Consider the following 19,209-nt stretch of genomic DNA (forward strand, 5'->3'; position numbering starts at 1 on the left):
AAAAATGTTAAGGTCCCTTCATAGGGACTCCTGAAAAATTTAGCAGTTGACGTTTCTGTCCCTGAATGTGTTTTGTTAATGATTTTTATGTTCTTGTGCAGATAAAAAGAAATTTTAATGAAACTTGGAGATACGTAATTTCCAATGTTAGCCTTTTCTGTCAAATTTTTCATCACTGACATAAATGTTGCCAGCCAGATAAATCTAAAAAGTGTGAGTATTCCTAGTCTTTAAAAGTTGTTTGTTTTTTTTTTTTATTTTTTTTTCCTCTAAACAAGGTCAAAAAGTGTATTTTGTTCATTGATTGGCAAAGTTGAAAAGTACGTGAATGATTAACAACTTCTCACTTTTTTTGCTGCTCTGAGCAACGTGATCTGGTTGAAGATGTCCCTGCTCATTGCAGGGCTGTTGAATTAGATTACGTGTAAATGTTCCTTCCAACCCAAACTATTCTGTGACTCTATGAATATTTCACTTGGGCTTCCCAGGATGCAGTGTTCAGCAGTGTTGACACTAGACATAAAATGGTGGACAGTACATTTTTGAAAAGCACTATTGCATTTCAGGGTAATACCTGGTGGAAGCAAACAGTGAAAGGAGCTAAGGGCAAAGAAGGATGAAAATAAAGTCATTGAAGGCTATTACTTAGGTTGGATATATGTGCAGCAGAAGCATGTTGGAGGAAAATTTCCAGATGACATACTAAAAGAGTTTACTACTATTTGTAGTGCTTAATGATTTGTATAATTGATACGTGGGGTAGAACCTTCTTGAACTCCATAGAAAGTATAATTACAATTCCTACTACGGTTAGAAATATAACATATGAATTGAGAGGCAATAGGGAAGGATTAGAGCAAAAGGAGACAAAAGGTGGTTAAGCAATCTGCTTAATATAATTCAGCATATCGGTGTCACATCTGGTGACAGAAGAATCATCCTGATCTCTTATCATTTGTTAGGTGCATTTTGTTATAATACTTGCAGCAAAACTTTGGAGAATCTCCTCTTTTTGGAGTGATTTGAGGATAGCTATACCATCTATGAGAGATAGATGAAGAAGGTTTCATAGTAAGTCTTAAGGTGCTTTCGACAGGAGAACGATGAGCTGATGGTGGTTTTGTGGGTTGGGCAGATGGTTTTGAAGTGCAGACAAACATTAGCAGTGAAGTTCATCTCACTATCTGAGGATTATCATGAAGCTGAAGATGTGCATACTTCCAAGGGACAAGGAAATATGTCACACAGCTTTCTGAAAGACTCAGGAGTTTGGGCCTTGACTAGCATGACTTTACTAGCATAGTAATCTATATACTGACCCTGAAAACAAGCAGCTTGTGTAGAATGGATAATTTTAAGACTGTGGGGTGGGAGGAAATTTTGTGGCCATGCAATGCTTCTTTGTGCAAGGTAGCTCAAGGACTTATTGTTTTAATGTAGACTGTGTATCTTATGTGTAGTGGAACTTTTTTTTTCCCCAAGACTTAGAAAAATGAAATGTTACTTCTTGATGTATAGTAGTTGTAACTCTTCTCATAGAAGTATTTCTGTTACAAGTCTCAGTTTGCTGAAGAAGCAGGGATGTGTGTGTTTTGTTACAACTCATGGCAAGACTGCAGCTGTCAGTGATATTCTTGGAAGTCATGGTTTGATAGGCTTCTTTGGTAGCAGTCATGGCTTAAGTCACACCTCTTTCTTCAGCTTTCCAGTCCCCTATGCTGTTCCCTCGTTGGGCTGACACAATGTCACTCTGCGCAAGGAACTGATGACTCTGAAAACAATAGAAAAAAAATAAACAAAAAGTTCCTAAAGCAGAATTACTGTCTAAATTCTCATATTGTCAAGAAGCCACAGTATAAATTTAGAAAATAAAAGCAATTTGAGTCAATTATGCCTACATTCTTGATTTTAAGAATTCTGACCTACTGTGCTTCACTGTCTTCTCCTTACCTTCTCACTGGTGTCCTTCCTTAGCAAACTCAATAATGTAATCTCAAAGCCAAAGTTAATAATTTCTATTATGCCAAGCCCTTATGTCCCCATCTCGTGAATGAGGATTATGGCATATAGTTTGCTTTAAAATTACCTATTTTTAAATAATTGTTGGAGGCTGGATGTAGCTTTGATCTGAAAGTGGATTAAGGGGAAGGTTCTGGTTTGTGTGTAATTGAATTTGAGTCATCAGCACACTTTGCGCTCCTCTGAAGGGGGAGAGTGCTACAGGGAGGCAGGTGACTGCCACAGGCCCCTCCTGAGTTGTTGAGGAATGTTACCTCTCTGCTCTTTTATTGTGTCTTTGCCAAACAGTGTCCTGTTTCAGAGCACAATTTTTTCTTGTTTGCACTATGGAGTGTCTGACCTTAGGCAACCTAGTTTAGTTTATTAAACCTTGCTAACTGTTTTTATACTGAATTGTGTCTATCTGCTAATCTCTACAAATCCGTGAAAGTACTTACTAATACCAAGCCAAAAACTCAAGATAGGAACAACTTTGAGGATTTTTAATTTGGCAGTTTTACTATAGCAGAAATGTTCAGTAATGTGGGTGTTTGCATAATGTAACACAACCTATTCCAAATCTTGCCTTTTTTGAATTCTTGAAGAAATCCCATGCTCATTAAATAGTTTTCTGCTATGATAACTCATAGAGAGAACTGCTGTACTTCAGCCTTCCTACTGAGTGAATTCTCATTATAAATCATCTCTTTATGGCTTCAAAATGCTACATTTCCAAACTTCACTCATTAATGAGACTGGAATGAATTTAATGATGGCTGACTGCTTGCACCGGAGAGGGGTGAAGGAAAGACTTTTATATTTACTTCCTTGATGTTCAAAACATGTTTGCAATGCATTGGACCTATAAGCAAGGAATTACTAAGGATAGCTGTGTGTGTCTGTGCCTATGTGAATATGGTTGAGTATGTGCAGGCACAGTGATTTCTATTTTTTTTTCTTCCTCCTTTATTTTGTCTGAAAAGCTGACAAACTTATTTAAAACAAATGTTTTGATAATGGTACTGAATGTATTTAAGAAAAAATAAATTTCTTCAGTTCTTCTAAAAGAGTATGTAATTTTCCAGAGAAGATGGATTGTTAATCTGTTTTGACCACAGATCATTACTTCAGAGGAAATATTAAAGATTTTATTTCAAACTAAACAAGATAACTGTGCAGGCTTTCAAGTAAGTTTAATGTTACCGGTTAAGGGGTTTCAGCATACCCCTTACAGTACCAGTAACTGACATCTTTTAAGTACTTTACCCCTAATAGTTGGGTTGAGAAGTATCTTGGTGTGGGTTCACAGGAGATTGGTAACTGCCTCATTTCTTCACATTAGTTTAATGGAGAGTAATGACATTCCATGCCATGAAGTAAGCTTTGTCATCCATATTCTGCTTCACTATTTTTAATCTCTCTTTGTTTGAATTATTAAGGATTTGATTTGGCATTACCGAGGTCAGCAATTGCTTTACCTTGAACTCTGTCTCTGATTCAGACCCTAGTAATACAGTTTGTATTTTTAAAAGGCAGTTCTTAAATATTCTTTTAAATAGCTCTTAAAAAGGTATCTAGACTAAGGGTAGTAAAAAATAACACCAATATTTTCTATATTGTTTTGTACATATTTCATGTGTAGGGAAACAAAGCAGAGGACATCCTATTCAATGTATTCTCTTATTTTTATCAAACATGCTTTTGAGAAAGTTTTTTGTTGGTGTTTAAATTTTTGTTATTATCTAAATATTCTTATATTTGTGCATTCCTACTCCTGTGATGTCTTTGCAACACTCTTTACCATCATTGGGTAGTGATTACTCAAGTAGTTAGCTAGAGCTGTTTTCTGCAAAAAGCTTAATTTGTTCTCTCTATTCATTTTCTAATAGGTATTCATTCCCATTTCTATTTAGTGTATTCAATAGGGAATGAATAAAAATACCTTCCCCAGTAATTAACATAGGACACAGCAGGCTCTCTCCACATTAGTCTTTGACCATAACCAATTCTATTAAAAGGCTAGTGATCTAATGAAAAAAAGGAACAAATGAAACTGTTATTAAAATGGTAATTTTCCCAGTCTTATTTCTCAAGATTGCACTACTTACTGGTCAGGTCTTACAAAGATTGTTCATGTAATTTCTTTTATAAGGTGTGATTTTTGTTTGTTTGTTTTGTTTGTTTGTTTTTTGATTTCATTTGTTTGTTTGGTTTTTTCTTACTCCTGTGAGTTATTTTTCAAACTTTCAAGCTTATATCTCCAGAATTTTATTGCTAGTGCTTCATAGCTACCTGGTTAGCTACATGGGAGGCAAGCCTAGGTAAGGTGAGAAAAGAGCATGTAGATATGCTTCAGACTGTTTTGACTAAGAGTTTGAAAGCAGTTCCTGTCAATACACTTGGAAACCAAGCTTTTCACCAGTGGTGGGGACCTACTATTTGTTAGCATTCTTTGTGAATTATCTTTCATCTGCTGTTGGTCAGACTTTGAATCTTGAAGGTATGAAGTTCTCACTGTAAGACACTTTTCTGAAGGCACTGAGACTGTTAGCTATTACTGCGTTGCTTTTAGCCTCTCCAGTTCTTTGTGGTTCCTGTTGTCTGAAAATGAGATGCTAGTGTAGCATAGAATAAGTAGTAATTAAACAGACCTTGCATCCAGACCACAGGAGATGTCCTTTAGGCTGCTATTTATAATAAGCACTGCATCTGAAAGAAATCATCAATAAGTGGCTGACACTGTTAAATGTATTCCTACTTCTAAAGGGTACTGACTTCAAACATAATAGTTATGCTATTTGTGAGTGTCTTTTGGCCATCCTATTGTACTAACTCATAAATAAATATGTTTTGTGGATGTAGAAGGGAGATGAGTGAGGTGGGATCTTTTAAATAATTTTTTAATTACAACATAACGTATATTCAGTTTGTCAGATAGGTTCTGAGTTACTTAACTTTTCCTTGTCTTGCTAAATTGCTAGATCTGAAAATAAAATATGTGCACAAAAACCAGTTTTAAATATTTTTTTTGAATGAAATGACTACTTGTATGATCTTAAATGAATAGTAATGATAGTATAAAGTGCCTTCTGAGTTGATAAGCAGGTTCTGTGTTTCATGTGGACTTTCAATACTATTTGTGTTTCTCTTAAAAATGTTAGAGGTTTCTAACCTTTGCTAGAAGAATTAGAATTAAATGTTCAAATTTGTAATATATGTTCTTTAAGTATAGTTTCAAGATAACTGTACTGCTTCTTTTTTTTGCCATATTTTATAAGTATAAATAAAACAAACAAAACACCTCAATTTTTTCAGTTGGCAAAGAGAAAACCCAAATCCCCCACGTGTAAGATGCTGCTTGTTATCCATGATTCGCATCCAGAATCCTGTTACCCACTGTAGCAACTGACTTGTAGCTCGATGGGCATCCAGCTGATCGATTTCTATTAGACCTACAGAGGTTGTTCTGTCAAATATAGAGCCAACTTGCTATTTATCCCATGTACAGAAATTGACAACTTCCTTCTACGGGGTTGATAAAATTGCATAGTCATTGCCAGAGGCTTAAATTGGCATTAAATGACATTTTTGTTCATAAAATCCATTTCTATTTGCATTAGTCAGTTAAAAAGTATGTGTCTGTTTATATTCTTATAGTGTGTGTTTTTCTCACACTGCATTAAGCCAGCTCATAGGCTTTAATTTTCCTTTATTGCTTTCTTATTACTGTAAGAAACGTGAAACGTGCCATAATTTTTGGTGGGAGGTAGGTAGGTAGGTAGGATTGCAGTCTGTACTCTTAAGAGTCATTTTATACTTTTCTCTTTTTTTCTTAAGCATGGCTGTACATTGCATAGAAGAGCAGAACAAACTTTGTTAAGAAGAAAAACTGCATATCCATCCATTCAAAAAAGCAGGGCTTTAGTAAATTGCCAATACTTCATACAGGATAAGTAGTTCCAAAGCATTGTCAGGTCAGATTTACTTAATATGATGTAGGAGATACAAATGATATGTTAAGCCTCTGCTGGGATACTCATTTTCATGTGTTTTTTTTTTTTTTACTGGAGAGGACAGGACAGCTATACAGCAGGTACAGCCCTTGCTTTCCTAGTGAGGCTGGGGCAAACCTTCCTTTCTCCTTAGGGCTTTGCAGGCCTACTGATCAATTTGCTCAAGTGCAGTGCTGAGCTGTGCTGCCCACCTCAGCTGTGCCACTCATCTATGAGACTGTCCTGCTGCCTTGTAGTCTGTGTGGCAGAGTCAAACTGGTTCCATTTTACACAGCTGGAATCTTCTTTTGGTTCTCTTTGAGCTTATATAAACTACTCTGTCATGTGGCTCTATCCAGTTCCTTCTTTTATTTCTAAAAGATCTGTGTTGGAACCAGGCCCTTTTAGGATTTATTAGTATTGAGAAGAGTGGAAGGATTACTTCATGTATCTTGGAGGGTGTGCTTTCATCTGTATTCTCAGTACAGTGTTTACCTTTCTAGCAGTGGTTTAAAGAGTTGCTTGTGATCTGTGATAATCCATGTTGCTTCTCTAAAGATGAGCCAACTCCTTGTTCCACTTCCCATACTTGTGTAGCTTTAGGCAGCTGATGTTGCTCCTGTCTTTTATATGGATTTATTTTTCGGAACATTTCTCCATTATTTCAAAATAATTTTGAATTCCAGTTCTACCTTACAACATACTTGCATGTTCAGTGAGCTCTCAGTGTGTCTAGTGTGAAAAGTACAGCACCTTTCCTTCACTGCAAAACCTCTCAAATAAATCAAAACTTGTTAAATGAAATGCAAGTATGACTGTTGGACCACCTGTCTACCTGTGTAGGGGTAACAGTAGTGCTGGAGAACATTCCTGAGCAATCTGGCAGTTCAGGAATGTGTTTTGGTCGGGTTTCTAATCTGTGTAAAGTTCTTGCTGCTGCAGTTACATAGATTGTACCTGGGAAGATGTCCATAGCATCACCGTTATCACACACAGCATTTGACAGTGTGGGCTTAGAGAAAGCCTTTTCCTCACACTGATCATGCAAACAGATTTATCAAGCTACTGTAGCCCTTCTACTCTTGTACTACTGTGTTAGGTTTGTGTGGACAAGTTTTGGCTTCTGTGAGAAGATGCCAGAAGCTTCTAGTAGAGCCAATGCCAGCCAAATCCAGGATGGACCTGCCCCTGGCCAAGGTTGAGCCAATTAGGAATGATAGTAACACCTCTGTGATAACATATTTAGGAAGGAAAAAAGTTATTGCACAGATGACATTGTGGCCAGAGAACAGCAGAGTGAGAATATGTGAGCAGCTCTGCAGACACCAAGGTCAGTGCAGAAGGAGACGAAGGAGGTGCTCCAGGTGCCAGAGCTGAGGTTTCCCCTGGAACCCGTGGTGCTGACCACGGTGAGGCAGCTGTGCCCCTGCAGCCCATGGAGGTCAATGGAGGCACAGAGATCCATCTGCAACCCGTGGAGGAGACCCATACCAGAGCAGGTGGATGCCCCAAGGAGGCTGTAACCCCAGGGAGGTCCGTCCTGTTAAGCTTGTGCTATGGGCTAATTACAATAAAAACATGTACACATAATCTTCAGCTGTTTTATGAATGCACTGACTTCCTTGCTGAGGAAAAGTTGTGGGGGGTCATAACACTAGAAGTAAATGTCATTAAATATGTACAGTTGGTCCCACTATTGGACAAGCTATAGACAAAGTTCCAGCTCAGAGGAAAAACAGACCTTCAGGCTAGCTATTGTATCATCAGTGTAAATGAGTGAACCTCATTTAGTGGGTCATGTGAGCAGGAGAAAATTAGGCTGGTGTTCAGGCAGAGTTAAAGGCCACTTCTATTTCAGTACTGTGGCCCTGCAGGGGTTGTGGCAAATAGCTTCATTCCTGGTGGGGGTATGTTTTGAGTTCTAGTTCTGCTCAAACTTGGCTGAGCTGTGGTCCAGAAGCCTCTACCTACCATGGACACAAGATACTGTCAGTCTTGTGATCTGGCAACATTTTACTACTATGGGAAGTCCCAGTTTTCAAGCTAGTATGTTTTTAAGGAGCCCTAAGCTGGAAAAGAAACTCCTGTGAGTAGCACCTGGTGACTTATCTACTTTCATTTCTGCATCTCCTGAGTTCTTAAAATAACATTTTGTGTGTGATGATTTTGATATCTGGACTGTCTTAACCATATGCTGTATTAATACTGCTTCGTGAAGTGGACAAAGTGAGGTTAAAAGAACAGTGTCCTTTGAAAATGCTTTGGATACCACTTAGGTGATGACTGAGCTTTGGCAGGGGCTGCCCAGTGAGGAAATCTACTCCAGAGCCTTATTGAAGAGCCATATAATGAAGTGAGGAATTAGGATTTAATGCAAGGGAAACGTGCAATGTGGGTGGGTCATGCAGATGAATTTTGATAGGGTAATGAAAAAGGTTTCTACAGTCACAAAGACTAAAATTGTAGTGGTGGTACTTGCCTGTTAGCAGGCAGGAGAGAGATGTTAAATCTGATCTAAATCAGTGCTCATTTTTTCACCAGATGAAAATGACTACTTAAGAAAGGTTAGAGGATTTATGGGGGTGTCAAAACATATGGCAGATGGGCTGGATTAGGACTCATGAGCATAGTAATCCAAATCCTTTCTGCCAAGCATTACAGAGGATCTCTTCTGCTGCTGGACTGCACTAAATGTACACAGTCAGGTCAGAGGAGCACAGGCTGTCAGGAGGCTCAGACAAGAGTTACTAGTGAAAGTGCTGGTCTGAGCAGAGTTCATTTTGAAAGCACTTTCTTTGCAGGCAAAAGTCTACTGGGAAACTGGCTATATTATTTGATTTTAATAAATTGCTGGAATGATTTTTTTTTTCGAATTGCTTCAATGATTTTCTTCCAAAGCCTGGAAAAAAGTAAAGCCAAAATGTATGCTAAACCTTTCTCATTATCTCTGACTACATTAGCACAGAGGGCTAAAAGCTGTGCAAAAGTGATGAATATTGAGAGAGGAAAAAAGGGAAATGAGTCTGTTTTTCCCTTCTAGGCCAGTGCTGTGTGATTTAAAAATAAAAATAACAAAAAAAAAGAAAGAAAAAAAAGCTATACTTTAAATTGTTGTGAAAGAAGTTTTAAGTGTTAGGGACTGTTTTAATCTTGGCTCTAGACTGAGTCTCCTCTGAAATCTGAAAATTCACAATGGCATGTCAGTGTTACACTGGTTGTTGCTAACTAAAGTAAACATGTAGTTAATTTAAAAAAGTTGTAAAGCTACTGACTTTTGAAAAGATCCATGTCTGAAATAGTTTCTGGGGAAGGATGCAACCATTTGTGGCTGAGGTAACAACAGGATATTTGCACTTGGTTCGTGTAGTCAGTTAAGTAAGCTAAAGAATCCATCAGAGCTCCTTCTCCAGTTAACTAGTGCTTTACAGCATGATAAATTGATATGTTGGTATGGAAAACCACCTACTCAGATATCTCTAGGCTCCATGAGTGAATGCTTAGATATTTCATTCAACAATCATGTAAAATGTTTAAAAATAGTAAAAGAGTTTAGTTAAAGTATGAAACACAAAACTGTATATGGATAATTTGTGGTCTTTGTAGAACCAACATGGATGTGAGGATACAGATCTTAGAGATCTTAAATCTAAGTTTAAAAGGGAGGCTGCAAATAGTTACTCCAGCAACAAGGATGGATTAGCTCAAAGGTACAGGTTGTTAGCATTTCTAGGTATAGATGTGAGAGGCAAACTTTTCATTGTTATTGTTTTATGACCTATAGGAAGATCTGAAAGTTTTTAGAAGGTTTCACTATTATCCACAAGGAATGACATATCTGCCCTAGCATGGTTTTGTCAGAGAACTTTATAATGTGAACTTTCTCAGCATTTAATTGAAAATTGCAATGGTTAGGACTTAAGTAAAGTGAGATTTTCTTCCAGTTGATAAGTAAGTATTAACAAAATAAGAAAACAGTCTAATCAGACCATGAAAGCTCACTTCTCATCTGTTAATCAAATTTTATTTCCTTAGTATTTGGGCTATCTTAATTTTTTGAGTGGTATATAGCCTTCCAGCAAAGACTTGCTCTGAATTTCTAATTCAGACAAAGAAAAATCATCTTTCACTTCTGAGCTTCTTTCTGTCCAAGCAGCCTCTTCTGTCTAAGAGACTCCATAAGAATTTATAAAAGGAAAAAAAAGTCACATTTAACATTTGAGAATTGTCTATATACATGTTTGAAGGAGATGAGTTTGAAAATAATTGAGCCAGAAAGGTGGGCAGAAAAAATTTCATGTAGCAAAATATGACAGGAATGAAAGGACAAGTTGAACCAGGGACATAAGGTTTTACTAAGGGCATACATGCAAATCCATGAAATCTGAATAATCTTTTTATTCCAAATATAAACTTAGTTGGGAGTTTCAGTGATAACCAGTTTACACAGCTCTATAACATTAAAAGCATTTAAGCAGTTTTGGCAGGCATGGATTGAAACCATATGTGCAATGAGTTGCAAAGTATTACCCAGATTACAAATTAAAGTTCTAATAAGCTTTCCAGGGAATGTAGTTATCGTGAAGTGTAGATGAGGGTTTTGATTGATATATTACCAAAAATGTGGATTTTTCAAGATACAAAGATATACAAAAGCTAATACATCACACTAGAATTAATATGGCAAATAAAATCTGTGGACCCAGGCTTTACTTCATGTATAAGTATATATAGTAAGTGCCAGTGTTTTTTAGATGTGTCTGATCAAGTGCCTAAATGTTCTCATTATAAATTTGTTTGTTCCCTACTACTGCCTCCATTAAATTCTTCCATATTGCATCAAAACTGAATGAATTAATCTGCCATTTAGTATTTTAAACTTCACAAGGAGAAACTCTATAGAACTTGAAAAGGAATAAATTTCTTCATGATAGTTTATAAATGATCATGACTAGACTTAGCGTCTTGTTAATAGAACATTAGTAAACTAATGGTAGAAAACTATTAATAATTGACCTAAAACGAAACAGCACAATCCTCTGTATTTTGTGATATTTAGGGTTGAGCCCACCCACAAAGGAGAAAAGGGAGCTGTTTTGAGGAAATAAGATAAAACATTCCAGTGTGAGGTTCTGCTTCTGAATAACTAAGTAGATATTGAATAACAATGCCAGGAATGTGTAGTATGAGATGGAAAAAACAGTTCTAGTAAAATGAAAAATGATTGACAAATAGTTCCTTCTAATAATGGGGGAAAGATGATAAAAGCACTTACACTGTATCTAGAACTATTTGGTAAATAGGTTCTTTTTTCTTACAAAAGGCATCTGAGAAATTGAAATATAAAAATGCACATATTTTAGCTTCTAGAGATTCTTCTGCAAAGAGAGAGTAATGTAAACCAGCTTTCATTTAGGGTGCCCATGTAATTGAGAGCAGAACTTACCCAAGAAGCATATCCTGCTGGAAAATGTGGAGTTATTCCATAAATAAGTGGAAATTGTTCAAGTTGCTAGCATGATGACATGGATAGGTGCTCTCATCTGCATGATTCACATAATATTATTTAGATGTGTATGAAAATGTGAAAAGTTTTAAAGCACTTATTTAATATAGTGCACTTGAAGAAAAACACATGATGTATTGTTTGGCTATGAGATCACAGAATTGTTAGGGTTGAACGGGACCTGTGGAGTTCATCTAGTTCAACCCCCCTGCCAAGGCAGGGTCCCCTACAGCAGGTTATAAAGGAACATGTCTAGGTGGATTTTGAATGTCTCTAGAGGGGGAGACTCCATGACCTTTCTGGGCAGCCTCTTCCAATGCTCTGCCACCCTCAATAACTTCCTCATGTTGAAGTTAAATTTTCTGTGTTTTATTCAAAATAAAGTGGGACTTTCAGTAGTAGGTGGATATGAAGGCTCCAAACAATCACTGTAGTTAATAGGCAGGAGGTAGGAGACCTAAATATGGAGTCCTCATCTGTTTCCCTCTCTTACCTTCTTGGAAACTTTAATCAGTTCTCTGGTGAAATGCCTTAGGAGAGACTTTCATTAGGGAAAATGGAAATGGAACATTGTTTAGACTTTAAAGCTAGTTAAGGCAATCTGGTGTTTTAGTCACAACCAGGAACAAGGAAAGGATTTTGGAGGTTATGTAGGAACTATTGTAAGATTTAATAAATTCCTCTAAAATAAAGAGTTTTCAAAAGGTTGTACAACTAAATCTTAAGCAAGGATTGACAGCCGTCAAATGTCTGAAGATTTGACTCAGCTTAAGGCTGATACAGCTTAAATGAAAGAGCCAGTTCTTTTAGTCTGTGGTCAACAACATACCCCAGCATTTTGTGATCCAAATGTCAGGGAGTGAGATCTATTGTGCTTGTTTCTAATACTGAAAAAAGTTGTATCAGATGATTTCTTGATTCATTTTGTGTATAATTTACACAACTGAGTATGTTGTGTTGATTTATGCTTTTTTTTTTTTTCAGAGAAAGAATTTGAGCCTGTTCTTCAGCATTGGCTTGTTGACCTCCTGGGGCACTGCACTGCTGGGAGTTCGCTTATACTGGATGGGCAACAAGCCCCCAAGTTTTTCCAACTCTGACAATCCAGCAGCTGACTCAGACAGTTTTCTCACACGTACGCTGACCTTCTTTTACTTGCCAACCAAGAACCTCTGGCTGTTGCTGTGCCCAGATACTCTTAGCTTTGACTGGTCTATGGATGCTGTGCCTCTTCTAAAAACAGTCAGTGACTGGAGGAATCTACACACTGTGGCCTTCTATGCTGGGCTCCTCCTCCTTGCCTACTTTAGCCTGAAGGGCTCCAGCAATGAGAGAGAATGCAACGGGAGAACTGTAATGAACGGCAAGCAAAATGCTAATGGGCATAGCTGCCACTCAGAAATGGAGTACAAGACACTGGAGGTGAAGTCAAGCTTTGTATCAAAAGAAGAGAATGGCATAAAAAAGCATGAAATTAAGAAACTGCAGCTTCCTTCAACTGAGAACATTGTCATTCTGTCTCTCTCTTTGTTAATAGTGCCCTTTGTTCCTGCCACAAACCTATTTTTCTATGTTGGCTTTGTAATAGCAGAGCGTGTGCTGTATGTCCCTAGTATGGGCTTCTGCCTGCTGGTTACAGTAGGTGTCAGGGCCCTTTATGTCAAAGCCCAAAAGCGCTTTTTGAAGAACTTGGTTTTTTGTTCCACTGCTGCATTAATTATTTTCTATGGACTCAAGACTGTTGTCAGGAATGGGGACTGGCAGAATGAGGAGATGCTGTATAGGTCAGGGATAAAAGTAAACCCTGCTAAAGGTAATTTTTGCTCTTTATGGTGAATGCTTTGCTTATTCCAATCTGTCTCTGCATTTCAATTGTCTGATTTTATCAGCTATATCTAAAGAGTATACTTTAAGAAATGTCCTTTCAAATTGCAGTAGTATGTGCATTAGTAAAAAATGAAGAAAAGCAGGAATGTCTTTTGATTAGGTGTTACAGGTTTGTCATTAACATGGAGAAAATGGGACCCTAAGGTAAGAGGATACTTTCATTTTCACTGATATTAGTTCCGCATTTTGAAATTAAAGATGCATTATTAGTTTTACAGACCCCACCCTGGTAGTTTTCCGTTTGGAATCTGGTATCTATCATGCTAATGAAGATTTTTCATATGTTCACCAAGTGTTCTGTTTTCTTTGACTAGAAAATGCAAGAAACAGTAAAGGACGGCATCAGGGAAGTGCCGTTTCTTTATTTCATCTGATGCAAATAATGTCAATACTACATAATAAAAATGAGGAAATGAGGTCATATAATTCAACCTAGGAAATGACTGTAGTTCCCCCTGCATACAAGTACTGTAAAGAGTTATTGTCAAATACTTGTGCCTTCCTGTTAATGTATAAATGTCAGCTATTCGTAACATTGCCCAGCCACGTCTCTCAAAGGTTGTATCTCCGTGGTAATGAAATGTGACCGCAGCTAATGTAAACACATCCAAACAGGCAGTAAACCTGCTAGTTTAGGGATCAGTAACAATGTTTAGCTGTGGCTCTGTGGTTTCAGCATATAGGGCAGATCCAGCTGGGAGCCTGAACTCCATGCTGCCTGGCTGTACTGCTCTTGGCACACGTGCAAGTTTATACGAGAATGGTCAAAATACCACCTGTGAGTGCAATGTAGATATTGACTAAGCCTTCCTTATTCACAAATTGTCAGAAGTGAAAAGGGATCAGTTGACTGCTTTGCCTGTCTGTGAAAGAAAAATTTGACAGTGCTTGAACACTTGAGTTTTTTCAGTCCTCTGCTCAGAAACCCATTGATGCAAAGTCATCTGCTTACGCAGTTGTACTTCTTGATTAGACAGTTATATATACCATAGTCTAAAAGATGTAAGGGTAAGAGGCAAATACAGGTGTTTACTGTGAGCTAATAGGGAATGAAAAGATCAGATTTGGCAGATAATATGCCTTACAGTAGTTTGTCAATCTGGTTTTGTAACACTTCTTCATATCCTTTCTCACCCTAGGAAAATTATTAAATTTGTTGCTGCAGTCAGTGACTTTTGTTAATTGTGAACAAGCACATGCCCTTTATTTTACTTTTTTTCCCCAAACTAGCAGAGGAGAGAAAGAAATGAAGCATATGAAAAGCAAGACAGCAGGCCAGAGTGGATATAGAAGGCTCTGAGACTTACCAGTTTAGTGACAATATAAAGCTTGTATTAAAACATTGGCATTCCTTGGAAAGAAAAGAGTGTGTATGCACCTAATTAGTTAATGTGTGTTCCATTTTTTCTCTTGGTGGAGATCCCCAGATGTTATAGTTGTCTTCTTGCATAGAGCCAAATTTTATGATTAAAAACAAACAAAAAAAAAAGCAGTGAGTTTTTGTCCAATAGTAGTATTGACTACAGCATTGTCTGGAAATTAGACTACTGGCTATTATGCTCCCAGGAGACAAAATGAGCTATTTTCATCATACAAATCTCAGTATGCACAGACTTGTGTATATATGATCATCTGGTTTCTTGCCATATAAGCTGACATTAAGCGTCTTATAAGATATGCAAAAGCAAAGACACCATGTCATTGTGATGATATAGACATGACTGAACTGACTTTAAATCTCTTTAAAATACGTTGTTAAACTTCTGCTGAATATTTACTAGCCCACACACATTGTACTAAAGCTGGGTATAAGACACTCCCAGCTAAAGAGACCTGTCACCAAACTCTATTCATTATTGTGAATACTTCTAAGATTATCCCTGGCTTTGACTATGCTAATTTTATTTTCTGTTTCTCATACAATCAGGCAAGTCTGACTGGACTAGACTGGCTGCCAATCCTGCCAAAGCATTAGGAGATCAACAATTCAAACTACTCTTCAATAATTAAATGAGGTTGACATAGGGAAAAAAATTTATTTTTGTTTGCCTCTTTTTTTAGTTTTATGAATGCTAGTGATAAATAGGCTACTCAGAGAGTGAGACAATGGCCTGCTCAGTCAAACGGTAGAGTGGAGAAGGGTTTTCCTTATTTTTAGGCTACTAAGAAGAGGCTGTCGCTCCTCATTTCTCTGTTTCCATCATCCCATATTTTTTTTCATCAATAGTATTTTCTTCTGAAAATTTTGGAGTGGCAGGATCATTTTCCTTGATGGTTCTACTTTTCCTCTCTTCTCCTACAAAGAGCTTCTTCTGTCCTAGACTAAAAAACAGCAAGGGATCCCTTCAAAAACTCCCCGTGTGGGAACTGATAAAGTAGAATCCGTGAAGACCAGCCTTGCTAAAGCAGAGACGAGTGTTTTGTTCCAGATCCATCTGTATTCTGGGCTAGCAGGATGAAAGCCACTCATGGCTGGATGCCGTGCAGCAATATTGAGCTGATGTGCTGTACTAATAACGTCATTTGCAAGGCAAGCTTTTAGCATAGGTGCAGTTGTGTACTAATGTGGCTGAACTGCTTTGGAAAGGGAGTTGTCTTACAGGGTGATGGTTTATAATCAGGTCCTCTGTGTTAGAATATAATTGCATCTGCTACTGTGGGACTTTCAGGCAAACATTTGGTGGCTTCTCCATCTTCAGTCGTCAGTGAAGAAAGGGCAATAAGCACCTCATCAACATTTTCTTCTGGTCCCTTCAGGGGCATCTTGGAGGCATTGCAGACAGAGTAGTATCCTGCCTCATGTGACAAAGTACCTACCCACTCAGGTAGCCACAGCCTTTCTGCAATTTATGTTCCTCCAGGCTGTTTTTTGTCAGTCATTGACTATGTGGAAAAAAATACTCAAATACCACGGTTTGGGATTTCGGGGTCACCTCAGACCAGCTGGGTTCACAGCTGAGCTGCAGTTTCTCTCATTGTGCCCAGTGGGGTATCAGCCGCGCTCAGGAGTCAGATCACACAGAAACAGCAGCTGTGGGTGCTAAAGCTGATCTAACATTATTTTACAAAATAGAAGGATTTTATAGGCAGATAAGGAAGGTTCTGGAAAAAGGGGAAAGGTATGTAAAAACTTGGAAGATGCATTGGTTAGGATTTGGGATTGATATACATAAAAGGGGGAATACATGCGTCTTTAGATAACTACTAAGTATTTAATTGGGAAAACTAACTGTCTCTAACTGGACTTTGACCAGTCAGAGAAACCTGCTCTCCCCTGTGAGAGAGAGCTCACAATCTAACAGACAGTCTGTTTGTCTGATGCTGTCTGGCCTATGTTGCCAGACATTTCTTCCTTCCACCTTCTAAACTCCTGTTCCTCATCCAGGATATCTCCAACGCTCAAAAGCACGGGGCAAGGACTATCTCTTTAAAAAAACCCAAAATACACTGTGGAAGAGTCAAGTGAGACAAAGGTGGTAATGCTGCCTCCAAGCTACTGTGTGTGCCAGCTTCCCTGGCTGCCTCAGTGTGTGACAGACAGCTTCCGTCCCTTGGCTGGTGGATTTGTAATGAGGACTTCGGATGCCTTAGCTGCATTTTTCTGGTCTTGTTCTGCTGTTTTGGTTATGATTGGTATTTCAAATAACTTTAAAGTGATCCAAGAATTACCTTGTTACAGCTTGTCAGCACTTGAGGGAGAAATATGCAAGACTGATTGATTTAGTTTATGGATCCTGAAGTGAGTGTATGCATGTTTTGACCCTAGGGAGGGAAAGGCACAAGTGTTTCTCTGTGCTGCCTTCAACTTAATGAGCAACCCAACTGATATAAAACCATTCCCATTATCTGAGTGTTCTTTTGTAGTGAAAGAAGCCTCCCAAAATGTAAAAACAAATAAAAGAGTTAAAAGTGGGTGGTGGCTGTCATGTTGTTTTCAATTACTGTGGGTCATTTTGTGGTGATGATTACCTCTTGTTTAATGTAAAATTATAATGACACACAAAATAATTGTGCTAATTATGCCTCATCAACTATAGTTTTCCCTGTAGTACCAAAAGTAAGCTTGAAAAAACATAATCTTTTTCCTCTGGGCCATTTCATACCTTGCCGTCCATATCTGAACATCAAAGGTCATCATATATTTAATTAATGTACCTGATTAAGGAAGTAGAAAATAACAGAGAGAGGCTTAGACAGCTAGACTGCCACAGAAGTATTACTTGCTTGGTCTTATTTACTGATAAAATTGTAATCTCCTGGTAACATGACATTTGTAAGTAAGCTTTGAAGATCCTTTCTGGACATAGTTGACCAGCTACACCATGTGGATGTTTAACTTTAATCATGCATTCAAGTTTTGCTAAATTTTTATATGTGGCTACTGTTTTTAAAATTCAGTGTATAGCAAGAACAGATGCTAGGCTGCTTCCAAAAACCATATAACTGCATTATTGTAGCTCTACACCTGATCTGATAAGCTCTCTGTAAGCCCTGAATAAAGTTGGCCTTGCAGCTATTGGCTTCAGAGCCAGTTCTGCATGTTGCTCAGGTGTTTGTCCTTTTCCATATAAGTGTTAGTGAAATGTTCTATGTTCACATCTTGGGCAAGTCACTGGGACTTATATATGTGCTTTAGTTCTTTCCTGAAGCAGTTCTGCAGGAGAAAAAAAATCCTTAATATCCATTACATGAAGACAAAGTTTGGGTGAGAGTATTGAGTTTGTTGATTTAAATGAACTCTACTATTGGAGTCGAATTATTTAGATGATCCTGGTGATTGACACAAACACTAGAATAAATAAATAAGTAAAGAATTTTTTGCAGATTTTGCAAAATTGTTCACCTGTGTGAAACACAGCTCACCTGTGTTTTACAGTTAGTATTATCTACCTCTTGCAATCCTACTTTGAGTTAAATGTCATGTTCTTAGCATCTTGCCTCTGGCAGTGATTACCCCATTGTTCTTAGTGGGCAGAAGTAGGACCAAGATGTGGTGTTGACAGAGAAGAATATAGAATCTGTCCCATACAAATACAGAAAACCATTATCCTCCTATCTTTCTACTCTTCTTCCTACTCTGAGTTCGTATGAGTGTGAATCATTGAATTCTGCTTAATGTTTTCAGAAGATATTACAATACTGAAATACTCTTCTGGACCATAATGCTCCTTTTCCCTGTCCTATTTTTTTTTTTTTTTTTTTTTTTTTTTTTTTAACTTTTACAACAGGGTTGTGAGATCTTCCTTCCTTATTCTGCTACATTTGTGCTTCCAAAAACTTTAAAGAACTTCCTTTACTTCTTTGGCACCTTTGGCGTTCAGCCTTGATAATTGTATTCCTTGGAACTTCACGGATAATTATCTTTCTTTTTAAATTTTTGTTTCTTTTTCTCTTTCTCTCCCCCTTATCATCAGTTTAACATAGAATTGGTAAGGACTGCTGCTTTATACATGTGTGAATGCCAAGATATGAAATTCAGACTGTGAAACTTCTTAGTTGAACAGTGTGTGAGATAACAGTCATTAAAAAAGTGGCAAGTGCATTTTTCTTTCTTTTGTAGTTTCAATGTCATTTTTTGTAGTTAGTTTACTGCTTAGTTTGCTAATACTAGTTGCTAAATAAAATTGAAGGAATCCTTAAAACTGAATTTAGAATTTAGGTTATGTAATCTCTCTATGAAGCATAATACTTGCTTTTCAATCGGAACTGAAGAAAATATAGTCTCTGCTTTTAATATTTTTGAATACTAATTTTGAATTTGTTATCCAAGTTGAATTGTTTGTAGTATTAATTTCCTCTTTATTTTACCATAACTAATGGAGCTAGCAA

The 19,209-nt window shown here is 37.5% G+C and overlaps 1 protein-coding gene across 2 annotated transcripts in view; it reads left to right on the forward strand.

The window, feature by feature from the left end:
• Positions 1 to 19,209, forward strand: part of TMTC2 (transmembrane O-mannosyltransferase targeting cadherins 2) — a 244,734-nt gene that overhangs the window by 131,343 nt on the left and 94,182 nt on the right. For both annotated transcript variants that reach the window (XR_007629963.1, XM_050324145.1), the window contains exon 3: positions 12,478 to 13,306. Coding sequence is in view for 1 of the 2 variants with exons in the window: in XM_050324145.1 (XP_050180102.1) it covers positions 12,478 to 13,306 (829 nt within the window). In the remaining variant the exon portion in view is untranslated. The remainder of the gene's footprint in view (positions 1 to 12,477; positions 13,307 to 19,209) is intronic.

The sequence above is a fragment of the Myiozetetes cayanensis genome, unplaced genomic scaffold (assembly GCF_022539395.1).
Source record: "Myiozetetes cayanensis isolate MyiCay16 unplaced genomic scaffold, myiCay2020 scf3, whole genome shotgun sequence".
NCBI classification, from domain to species: Eukaryota; Metazoa; Chordata; class Aves; order Passeriformes; family Tyrannidae; genus Myiozetetes; species Myiozetetes cayanensis.